Source organism: Bos javanicus, chromosome 8, assembly GCF_032452875.1.
Source record: "Bos javanicus breed banteng chromosome 8, ARS-OSU_banteng_1.0, whole genome shotgun sequence".
NCBI lineage: Eukaryota > Metazoa > Chordata > Mammalia > Artiodactyla > Bovidae > Bos > Bos javanicus.
In genome coordinates, this window is record NC_083875.1 from 32074877 (window position 1) to 32087432 (window position 12556).

The 12556-nt window shown below is 40.1% G+C and overlaps 1 protein-coding gene across 1 annotated transcript in view; it reads right to left on the reverse strand.

Moving 5' to 3' along the window:
- The window catches only part of LURAP1L (leucine rich adaptor protein 1 like), a 54428-nt gene extending 43277 nt beyond the window's left edge, over window positions 1-11151 (reverse strand). The window contains exon 1 of the mRNA XM_061425294.1: window positions 10127-11151. Within this exon, the coding sequence (XP_061281278.1) occupies window positions 10127-10432 (306 nt within the window). The 5' untranslated portion in view covers window positions 10433-11151. The remainder of the gene's footprint in view (window positions 1-10126) is intronic.
- Window positions 11152-12556: the final 1405 nt, after the last annotated feature.

A 12556-nucleotide genomic window follows, 5' to 3' on the forward strand; every position in this document is an offset into this window, starting at 1 on the left:
ATCCATGAAATCCTATAAAGAGCTTTGTCTGTTAATAATCAGTTACTTTTTGTCCTTTTCTGCATTCTGAGCAGTGACTGCTTTTCTCACTAAAATCCTATGTAAAATCTACCAGAGTCAATATTTTCTACCCACCTATTTCTGGCATGAGGCATGAGCTCTTAGGAGGAAACTGTGGAATGCGTGGTAAATGTTCTCAAACTAGTCGTCCAGTCCGTCACCTTCCTTGTGGTGGACTTGTCCACGATTACCATCAGCCATTTCAACTAAGATCCTAAGGACTCATTGATTTGTAATTCACCTTACTCAATAGAAAGGACTTGTCACTGTTGAAATGATCATTTCCTACTTGGGCAATAATAATTTCAGATGTTGCTTTTGGGAAAGTATGTTCCAGGCCTATTTGCTGCTGCTGCTGCTGCTAAGTTGCTTCAGTCGTGTCCGACTCTGTGCGACCCCATAGACGGCAGCCCACCAGGCTCCCCCGTCCCTGGGATTCTCCAGGCAAGAACACTGGAGTGGGTTGCCATATCCTTCTCCAAGGCATGAAAGAGAAAAGTGAAAGTGAAGTCGCTCAGTCATGTCTGACTCTTAGCGACCCCACGGACTACAGCCCACCAGGCTCCTCCGTCCATGGATTTTCCAGGCAAGAGCACTGGAGTGGGGCGCCATTGCTAGCAACCGGGATCTAGTTCATGCAGGACAAGAAGTTATTTTGTGTGTGTGCATACTAAGCTGCTTCAGTCGTGTCTGACTCTTTGCGACCTCATGGACTGTAGCCCTCCAGGCTTGTCTGTTCATGGGATTTTCCAGGCAAGAATACTGGAGTGGGTTGCCATGGCCTCCTCCAGAGGATCTTCCTGACCCAGGGATTGAACCTGCATCTCTTATGTCTCCTGCCTTGGCAGGCAGTTTCTTTACCACTCGTGCCACCTAGGAAGCCCTTTAATATCTCACTCTTCTGATTTTTTGCTTTGCAGTCTTCCAACTGTCCATAAGATGTGCCTTCAAGGAGAGGGCAAATTAGTCAGTAATATAGTCCCACTTTTATACATCACTTTCATGTAAGAATCAGTTTGAAGAATATTAGTTATTTCTTCAAATAAAGAATCCAGTGTTGTGATTATGTCTGACCTCTGCGAGTAGAATCTATTTTGTCCTCATGAGCCTTCCAAAGTCTGAAAAATCTAAGATGGTTTTGAGACATGACCACAGAGGGCACTTTAGTTTTAAGGATGGCCATTCTGGTTCCTCCATGCGGCATGAATCATCTTGTGCCATGTTAGCATTCTGACCCAACTTTAAAAAGTTTTGTTCATATTATTATTAAAAAAAACTCAACACGGAGATTATGTTAAATAGCAAGTGACTGATGAGAAGTACATTCCAATTTGAAGACTTGGTTACTTTCTTCAAAGGAGTGATGAAGTGGTCTGATTAAGTCAGATTTCCATGGGTGGAATTTGATTCTAAAAGAACTACTGAATATTGGGATAATTGTTTATTATTAAAAGCAAACTAATGGCTTTTTCATTTTAATGAGTGACTAGTTGAGATTCATATAAGTGAATTGACAGAATAAGATACAAATTGACTAGATAAACATTTCTTAAACTCTTATCAGTAATCTGTTTATATTACCTAACACCCCACAGGTCTTACCTCACAAGTGGGTTAGGAGTGAGAACAAAATGGCACAATTCATGAAACCTATGTACAGTTCCAACTGGTACATTGTACTAATCCAGTAAATGCCAGGTGACATAATAAAATATTATTGTGTAAAACAAGAAACATGAAATCCACACATGTTAAATTCTGTAAGTGTATATATGCCTATATATGCAGGCAAAGACATAGAGGAAACACCCAAGAGGATTCACACCAAATTGCCAGCAGTAGTTTCCCTTGGGGTCAGGAATAACAGGGAAGATGTGTTAAAGGTAGGTGAAAAGGGACTTTTGTTTTCCTTTATATAATATTTCTGAAAGTTTTATAATAAGAAAGCATATATTTAAGTTCAAAAGGAAAAAATAATATTTTAAAGGGATACCTAAATATCCACTGGTAGTTGTGTGATGAAATTATTCTAAAAATGTCCATTCACAATAAATGCACACTTCATGGTGCTGAGATATAGCGCTGTTTGGGAATAATTTGGATCCAGCAGATACCCAGTGGTTCTTGTTTGAATGAATGGCTGGGAAACCACTTATGGTGACCTAGTCAAATTATTAACCCCTGTGAGCCATAGCTTCCTTATCTGTAAAATTAATATAATAAATATTGAGCACAGTATTTATCCCCTTTTTTCAAAGGAGAGTTACTTGAGTTTTATTTTAAAGACTGAGACTTTTGAAATGTATGTTTGAAAATATAATTTTTCCTTATGAAATTCTGTAACTAGTTTACATTGAGCACAGTTTGGATCAAGGTGTTTTGAGCACACATCTGTAAAGTCCTGGCAGGTGTAAGGATTTCTCATTTCTACTACTTTCTAGTGAGTTATCTAAGAGCCAAGCTTAATTTCAGAGAATGTCTCAGGGAACTAAAATGCTACCAGTGTTAAGTTTTTAAAACTCCAAGTCATGAACACAATCAAGCTCCAGTATTGAACTCCGAAGTTAAGGCAGGGCATTAATTCACCAGCAGCTTTTGTAGAAAAGTATTTATGGGGATGTTGGTGATGGTAGCAAAAAGAGAGGGTACAACTGCTGGAAACAAGCTGATTTTAAACATGTTCATCCAAATCTTGGTTGTTTCTAGACAGATGTCTTTAGTTCTTGTTCCTCCTTGGAGGGCTTATGTTAAATAACCACACAGTTTAACTCATTTTGTAAATTCTAGAAGACAATCACACATGTACATTTAAACCTGAGTGTCAACACGGGCACCAGGGTTCTCTAAAGGGTGAAATGTAGCAACACGGGTTTAAAGCTCAGACTCTGACCCCAACCTAGCTTATCCCCACTCTCTCAGTAGTTTTGAGCATTAACAGCAAGCCTCAATGCTTTATCTATAAAAATATTTGTGAATAATATATTTAGTTATGATTATTATAAGAATGGGATAGTACATATAACTGTTAAAACTTACACAGTGCCTTCTACATAGAAAAGACTCACGATAAGTAACCAAATACTAGTCTCGATTCCTCAGATTTCCTAAAGAAATTAAGTTCTACAATTCTTTATGCTACTATATTTTGCTTGCATTAAAGCTGGGGAAAGGCTTCGCAGGTTTCTTCTTTGCTTTTTATGGAAAGGCAGTCTCTGTGGAAGATCTGATGATGAGAAGTGCTATGATGGTCAGTCTGATAGAAGAGGTGCCCACACTATCATCAGTCCCATCAAGGACTCTCTGTGTACGATCAACAGAACAGCCATGTAATTGACAGAACACCTATTACTGTCATCATTCTTACTGCTCTAGGATGCATCAATAATAGCTGATTTCTTTTTTATATTATTTCATTGGATTCTTACAATGCCTTATGAGAGATGCTTTAATCACTATGTTAACAGAAAGCAGAGTCCTAGAGTAGTTCTATAACTTGCAGATGCCACATAGCAGTGAGTGAAAGAGCCAAGATTAGAATGAGGGTTGCTGAGAACGGGACAGGCCCTCCCACCAGGGAAGATGGACTAAAAGTCTCTGCAAGAACAGGGTTCAGGGCCTTGGCAGGCTGGTGGGCCCAGTGGTTTGTCTGCACCCTGACTTGCTCTAGGCTTGACTGGAAATCCCAGCTTGTCCGATTCCAAAGTTTACGAAGGTTCCACCGAACCAGAGTTTCACCACTTGAGTAGTGACTGAACAAGCTTTAAAAGACAATCAAAAAGGAATGTTCTTCAAAGAACTGCCCCCGCGCCCCCCCGCAAAAAAATAACAACTTGTCAGGGATCCCAGAGATTCCAGCCATGAATCACAGTTTCAGAAGTAGTATCTTCAAAAACTAAAGTCTTATGTGAGAAAGTGTTTTAATTATGATTCATTACCATAAAATAGAAGGTAAACTGAATGTTTTTATGCTACCAAGGAAGTAAACATAATCTTTTATGAGAAGTTAAAAAATCCTCATAAAGTTTGTGGTCTCTCAAGACTGAAGCAGTATGGTTGTACAACTTGAATGAAAGGTAATTCTTTCCATCTGATGTACATTCCTGGGGACAGGGCAGGGCTCATCAGTTCTTTGATAGGTTACTTTTTTTTAACTTGTGCATACATCCTCTGAATTCTATGTGTTTCTAGCAAAGAAAAACTACTACCTTTGCCTACACTGCTGTCAGTTTTAAGCCACTGTGTAAGGAAACACATACCAACATAATTTATTAGATTAAGTATAATAACATTCCATGTGCAAAATAACAGAAGAAGCTACTGTTTAGGAATCAGATTTTCTCATCTCTTTGATGTCTTTATCACTAATATTTAGCCCTTAATTTGCATGGCTATCAGCACTTTTAATTCCTTGTACAAGACACGTTTGCCACGAGAAATCTCCTGAGCTTTATCTTTTAATCTCAGCAGTTATGTCCGATTTCCACTATGGCTTGCTGACATATTGGTTTGTAATCTTTCTCTGGCAAAATTATATCCCTGTTTTATCTTTTCAGCTGTCTTGTGAACTCATCAAGGAAAATGCCTTCCATGTTATGACTTCTCAAGTTTATACCCAAGAGTTTTACATAAAGTTTTGTCCAACTGAAAGAAAAAAAAAAAACACTACATGATAAAACAGTAACAATACTACTGAAACAGTATTATGGAACAAATGATAGAAATCTCCTAGCCTAATTTGAAACATGTCCAAAGCAATTGTGAAATTAATTTAATGAAATTATGATCACTTTTTGAGGAAATATAAAGTAACTTTATTTTTTATTACAAAATAGACAAACCATTTGTTATGAGAAGGGGCATGGAAAAGATAAGAGAAAGTATTGATAAAAACCAAATACAATTCTATCCTTTTCAAAAATTTTCAATTTATGTTCCAGTATTATTATGTGCCTTGTATTTATGTGTGTTTGTATCTAACTCTGGGTATTATCTAGAAAACATTATTAAAGCGAGAGTTGAAGAAAGGTAGGGTATTTGAATGATTTAATAGTAAGACAAATAACTAACTTGAAATTGTTTATCCCTCACTATTACACAGCTGCAACAGTAGTTGCTAAAATATGGGATGAAGAAACAATATTTTCAGATTAGTCGTTCTTAATGGCGCAGCATTTACCATTCCAGCATGACAGAATTGACTAAAATTCCAAAAATCTGGGATGTGGCATAGATAGATAGTATATACTTCATTCAGTATACTTTGTTGTTCTGAACAGCAATTATCTAGGAAAGCAAACTTGGGTGGGTCCATTAGATCCCTTCTAACTCCAGACTCTGATTCTTGAGTGGTTACCATTATAATCTTATACATTCCAAAATTTTTCCAGAGTAAATCAACGCACATAACGTTCAGTCTTAAACTAGAGGTATGGTACAGATGTTATTGAGATAACACTAAAATCCCTGGAACATCTTGTTAAAGAAAACTGCAGTATAAAATTTACCGCTAACTGGTAAACACAGATTTTGACAGAGATTATTTACATTTATTAGAAAAATATTTCAGATATTATGTGACATTCTAAAACTTAGAACAGTATTTGACAAGCAATATTTAAAGTCTTATTCTTAAGAAAGCTTTGCAAGTGGAGTCTGCATAGATAGTAGAATGAAAAGTCCAAATATAGGACAGAGCCTGCAAAGACTGACTTTTTAAAGTAAGCATTTTGTACTAAATCCCCAATGTCTCAAGGCAGGCCTGGTACAGTGTTGGCAGTTAATAAATATTTGTTGGTTATTGAATGAACCAATATCTGAAACTACCCAGGACATGACATCATGATGATTTCTTTTTGTTGGTCCTTTAAGTACTGTAAGGGTTGTGACTTATCATAGATTTATAAAAATTATTCTGTATTTTGAAGATAATTTATTGGGATGCAGACTAGAATGGGGGAAAAGCATAGTACATGGAGTCAGATGATATGCATTCAAATTGTGATTCTGTTTACTAATTAGCTATGTGACCCTAGCCTGTTTTCTCAACCACCTCTAAGCCACAATGATCTCATTCCCAAAATGTGAAGACACTTTTTTCTCAGTTATGACCTGAGCCTCAAATAATATGACAGATAGTAAAACACTCTGTGAAACTGAAGAGCAGTGAAAAAATACTACTGGGCAGACTTTGCACAAGACATCAGACATCTACTTCCAATTTTGTTGTAAATTTCCTATATGTATTCCTGCATTTGCTTATTGTATTGTCAAATTTCCTTATCTCTAAATTGAAAAATATTTTACCCATTGGGAAAATGTGCTCCCTCTCAAAAATATCCTGATTGTTACTTTGAATTTGCCCTACTGTATCAAATATATGGGCTTCCCTGGTGGCTCAGTGGTAAAGAATCCACCTGCAAATGCAAGAGACATGGGTTCCATCCCTGCGTCGGGAAGATCCCCTGGAGAAGGAAATGGCAACCCACTCTGGTATTCTTGCCTAGGAGATCCCATGGACAGAGGAACCTGGTGGGCTACAGTCTACAGGGCCACAGAAGAGTCAGACATGACTTAGCCACTAAAACAAAAACAGCAGCAATCAAATATATGCCTGAAAATTTTCTTTTCCAATATTTTCCTTCCGACACTCTTCCTTCCCACATGAACATGTGCTATTCATGTTTCTAACAAGAGTATCAAGGTTAAGAAGTTTGGCCACAAAAATAGCTCCTCCCCACTTCAATCTCTTTCATCTTCCTTCCTTTACACCTGAGTCTCACAGAGCTCTAAGAGCTTTGATTGTAATATTTACAGATAAGAGTTAAGGTAATGATTCACAAAACCATAAAAGGAGATGAGAGAGAGACAATGAGAAAACCAGGTGCGTGTCAAGAACTTAAAGTGTTGAGATTCTATCTTAGAAAAGTCTATGATGCCTTTTGTCAATGGTTAGCACATACATTTTAATAGGAAAAGAAGGAAGTCTTAATTCCTGCAAGTGTCCAGAAAGTATTGTACAAGGCTAAGGTGTTTCATAGGAAGGGGTTCTGGGGGCAGGAGCCAAGCCTGATAATTCCAGATCATCCAGAAGAAAAATCTGTGAACACAAAGTAATGAGCATAAAATGTGGGTCAGGCATAAGTCCAAACAGGCTGACTCAGTGCTCACAAGAGAGGGCAGAAAAGAACATACAACTCACAGAGGCCTCACCCCAACTTCTCTCCAGGAGGATGCTAGAAGGAGACAGAAAGAACAGAAAGGAACTACATCTGTTCCACATTTATAACAAAAGGGCCAAGTCTACATAAAAACAAATATGTTGCTTTGCAATTGTGCTGAAGCTGGAGGTTTTAGCACCCACAAGAGTTACATACAATGGGGGAAAATTATCTCATTGGCAGGGAATATACCTGTTTTTGATTCCTTCCCTCTAAACTCCCATGGCCAGTGTCAGTGTTATCATTTGCTCAGTGGAGACCTTTATTAGAGGACAAAGTTGAAGATAAAAACATCTGATCTGGCATAAATTCTCCCAGATGCATAGATAGCTATGCTTCATATAGGAAATATAGTCAATTTAATAATCTGCCCCTGCTGTTGTTGCTGTTTCTGTTTGTTATTTTTTAATGTATTTACTTATATAACATAGTCATCATATATAGCCAGATCTGGCTTGGGAAAACAGATTTTTATGAAGCAGCCATGAAATTAAAAGACGCTTTCTCCTTGGAAGGAAAGTTATGACCAACCTAGATAGTATATTCAAAAGCAGAGACATTACTTTGCCAACAAAGGTTTGTCTAGTCAAGGCTATGGTTTTTCCTGTGGTCATGTATGAATGTGAGAGTTGGACTGTGAAGAAGTCTGAGCGCCGAAGAATTGATGCTTTTGAACTGTGGTGTTGGAGAAGACTCTTGACAGTCCCTTGGACTGCAAGGAGATCCAACCAGTCCATTCTAAAGGAGATCAGCCCTGGGATTTCTTTGGAAGGAATGATGCTAAAGCTGAAACTCCAGTACTTTGGCCACCTCATGCAAAGAGCTGACTCATTGGAAAAGACTCTGATGCTGGGAGGGATTGGGGGCAGGAAGAGAAGGGGACGACAGAGGATGAGATGGCTGGATGGCATCACTGACTCGATGGACGTGAGTCTGAGTGAACTCCGGGAGTTGGTGATGGACAGGGAGGCTTGGCATGCTGCGATTCATGGGGTCGCAGAGAGTCCAACACGACTGAGCGACTGATCTGATCTGATCTGGTAACATTTTCATGGAGAAAAATAAATAAGGCTAGAAAATACCTTTCATTGAAAAATAACAATTTTCTAAAAATCTTACAAAATTCTTCAGTACACTTGGCTTGATATACTATTAATATAAATAATTAATGGTGAGTGCAAGAGATTTGAGAGCCCTAAATGGCAACCCACTCCAGTGTTCTTGCCTGGAGAATCCCAGGGATGGGGGAGCCCGGTGGGCTGCCGTCTACAGGGTCTGCACAGTCAGACACAATTAAAGTGACTTAGCAGCAGCAGGAGCAGCAAATAGGCTCCTTGAACTTTTATGTTGTGTATTTTGAGCACCTGATTAGTTACCAGATATAGTAAATGTGCTTACTGAATAATTATTGAGTAATATGTATAACCTGTGGTGTGTGTATATATTTAGTGAAACATAGTAAGAGTGAATAGAGTAATGATATCTTTGCATTACATATATATACATGCATACATAGAACTATGTATGTATGAATCTCTACATGTTTGCTTTCCACATCTGGTGCATTCTAGTTGGGAAGAAAATGGATACTTGAGGCATAAAAAGTAAAGTTCTTAAGTAGACCAGTTTAAGAGATCTTAAAAGCGGTTTTTGGAGCCCTTGTGTTGACAGTGTGGTAAAAATTCTGAACGTAGGACATGATCTCTGAAGAATGGCTTTTTGTACAAATATGTTTGCCAAGATTACTTTATGCTTTGGAATTTATTCCCTCCCAGAGTTCCAACTGCAAAAAGAGAGGAGCTAGGGTAACACTACGGGTTACTTCTTTTTCATGCAAAGCCCCTATAGATAGGATGTATGTAGAAGTGGCTGAGGCTTCTGTTGTTACTTTCCTCCTTTCCAAGCTGGTGGGAAATGCGGTTTTGTTGTGTGGTCATCTTAAAAGGATTTGGGAAGGAATCATTTCCTCCAACCAGTTCATTGTAAAAAATAAACCAAGGTCCAGAGAGGTTAAGTAATTTGCCCGAGTTCACGGCAAGTAAATAAAGTGTCTCTCTCTAAGTACATCCGGAATAACAAGTATTCTAGGACCCCTGTTAGCCCCATTGTCCTATTCTTAGGCTAACGTTTGCAAACAGCACAGAAAACAATTGCAGATTGAGGACTGGGGGCGGGGGGAAGGGTAGGAAGTGGTTATTAGCAAATCCCTGGGCCTGGGGATCACCTGCTCTTTCGGATCAACCGTGAAACAAGCTATTCATAAGGACATCGAGGACGACTGAGCCATTGTTTTCAGAACCAGCAGTGGAGAATCAGCTCCACGGTGGCTTTGGGGGGGGTTGCACCAAAGGGCGGGAGCAGTAGTGGTGTAAAAGGAGTGAGCCAGGAAGAAGGGCTGCAGGGACCCCGCCGCGCCACCTTTCGGCAAACCAGGAAGTGTTTTTGCAATAAGCGCAATGGACCGACCCACGTTTCGAAACGAAAGTGTGAACGGCAGACAGCAGGCCCCAGTTGGGTGCAGTAACTGCAGACCCTCGGGTGGGTTTATGCCTGGGAGGCTGTGGACCGGCAGCTGAATGGTCAGAGCCGGTAGCAGCGAGTTGGCTTCAGAAAGTACACAGAGCAGGGCAGGCTTTCCCGTCTTAGCGAACTGCGACTGAGCAAAGTCTCCGGTAAACAAGCTTCCTGCAGCTACATCCATATGCGCGCCCGCTGCGCGCCCCTCTCACCAGTGTTTCCGATGCACCCAGCCCTCTGTTCGGCCGCCCCAGTTGCCCTCTCTCCCCTGCCCCACCTCCCGGGTCTTGCTTCCCAGGTTCCCACTCCCACAGCCGGCGCACCACACTCACCATCTCTTGCCTGAGGAGGTGAATCTTGGTTTCCAGCCTCTCCAGGGTGCTACTGGAGTGGCTGGGTCGTGGGGAGCCAGAGGTTGGGGAGGATGAAGAGGAGGACGACAAGGAGAGAGGGAAACTGCAGCAGCTGCTGCTGCTGCTGCAACCGCTGCCGCTGCCCCCGCTCCCCCCTCCGGGGTCTCTGTCCCTCTCCGGGGGAACCGGCTCCTCCCCACGGAGCGAGCGCACTAGGCTCTCGGGCACTTTGCGTCCCAGCTTCAGCTCGATGTCTCTGAGGTCGGGCAGCGGGCCGTCTTCCATGACTTTTCAAGAACGATGAAAATGGTAATAAAATACTACGGATGAGAGTCAGCAGCGGCCTCCAAGGCTGCCTGGAGATCGACACACCCCTCCCAAGCCCGGGTGTCTATCCTCCGTGGTTCAAACGCACTGTCCACTCCATAGCCGCCTGCGCGCAGTTTAAGTCCTGAAATCCACACAGGACGCGGCGGGTCGCAGCCGCAGTTCCCGGGGCGCTGTGACTCGCCCAGCACTTATAAGATTATAAAGCCCTCTTCATCCTCTTCCTTTTTGGCCACCCCACTGCAAAGTTGAGTTAATTGATATTGCAGAGAGGGGGAAATTCCGAGTGCTAGAGACCAAAAGACAAGAGAGGGAAATGTCTGTTTCAGCTCAATGGGGGAAAAATTCACGTTATAAAACTGTCCATTCACATCCCAGCGCCATTCACCAACTGCCCATCTGGTACCATGCGACACAAAATAATGATGTGGCCACACTCCAGGGTTGTTTCATTTCCCAGCCATATGTCTTCAAGCTTTTGGTATATCCTGGATTATCAGAAATAATTTCTGATCCATGAGAGAGGAGGTCTGACGTGTGCACAGACACATTAAAAAAAAAAAAAAAAAGTTTGCTTAACAGGAGTTTAACGGCTTTCTCAATGCTGCAGAAATCCCCTTCTTCCCATTTAGGCTGTTAGATCCAAGTCATTGTGTTCCCCCAAGCCTCAGAAACTTTAAACTCTGCTGGCAGGTGGACCAAACCAGGGCCAACCCTTGTACCGTAAAGCATAGGCAAGAAGAGCAACAGAAAATTTCCCACCCCTGCTGCTCCCTGTAGTTTCAACGTCCTGTTTTAGTTGAAAGCACTTTGATTAGACTTAAAGGTTCAGTTTTTCAAAATTGCCGGGTAACTACAACTTCTAGAACTGGTAACAAATACTAGAGGCAGAAAAATGTCTTTAACTGTAGTATTCCCCCTCCCTCATCTTCCTATATGGCAAAAATTTTGCTTCAGAGAAGCCTTTCCTAATAATTTTGTACTAATGTAAGGTGTAATAATTCCACCAAAAGTTCATTGAGAGTGTGCAACCAAAGTTAATTGTCTTATCAAACGTTACGCTATGGCAGCACAAGCAGATGTGAAAAATTAAATAGCCAGAATAACTTATATGATTACTGAGTGGTAGATTTTAAAAGGGGAAAGTTGCTGATATACTTTTACCTTAATTATGGAGGAAGAATATTGAATCTAACTAGTAAAAAGTTGTCTTTGGTAATTTATCTTTTTTTTTTTCCCCAGCTATTTAAAAGAAACCCAAAGCATGCCATCTATGGATCTGAGACACTTCTACCAAATAAGTTATTATGAACTCTGTGGATTATAGTCTTGATTTAACATTGAATTTGTATTAAGAATCTTCAAGCAGAGGGTACTGTTTTTCAGTCTGCTAAACTAATATTTGGGATTCCATTAGGATTTTTCAAAATAGGGACCCCTCTCTTTCTGGGATAAATAAGTACTTGTGTTCTTGGTCTTTCCCAGAGACATTGCTCAGGTTTTACACTTATGAGAACATGGGCAGGTACATCTCAGAGTATGTTTTTAAGCAGAGCCATATCCAAGAAGCCTAAGGATAGAAAATAGGCCTTCTGAGTAAAGTATTTCATATCGGGGAGAAAGTTGCTAAAGTTCTCTTGTCAGCATGTCAGAAATTATAGGTTATTTCTTCTCTTAAAAAGAAAAAAAAAAAAGCTGTAAATTAAGTGACCCAATCAAAGGGGAAGAAAACTAAATCTCAACTCACTGATAAAACTTCATGCTTTGTCCTAAATTTGGAAAACCACAAGTTCATTGGGTAGGAATTATAATGAAGGGGTTTTTTACTTAAAAAAAATTTTTTTTTTTGTCATAAAGCCCTTACAAAGTTCAGCATAGGGCTGGTTGTGAAAAGGAGCATATAAACACAGTATCTAACTTGAACTTGGTCCATAAAAATAGTTTATTTTAAAATTATCATCGATGTAACTGTATAAAAGAGGAACACCTCTTTGCTGTGAGTCACAGACAGTAAAATGTGTGTTTGGTACTGAAGGTAATTAAAAAATAGAAAATGGTTTTTTTCTGTTTTAGATTTCTGCA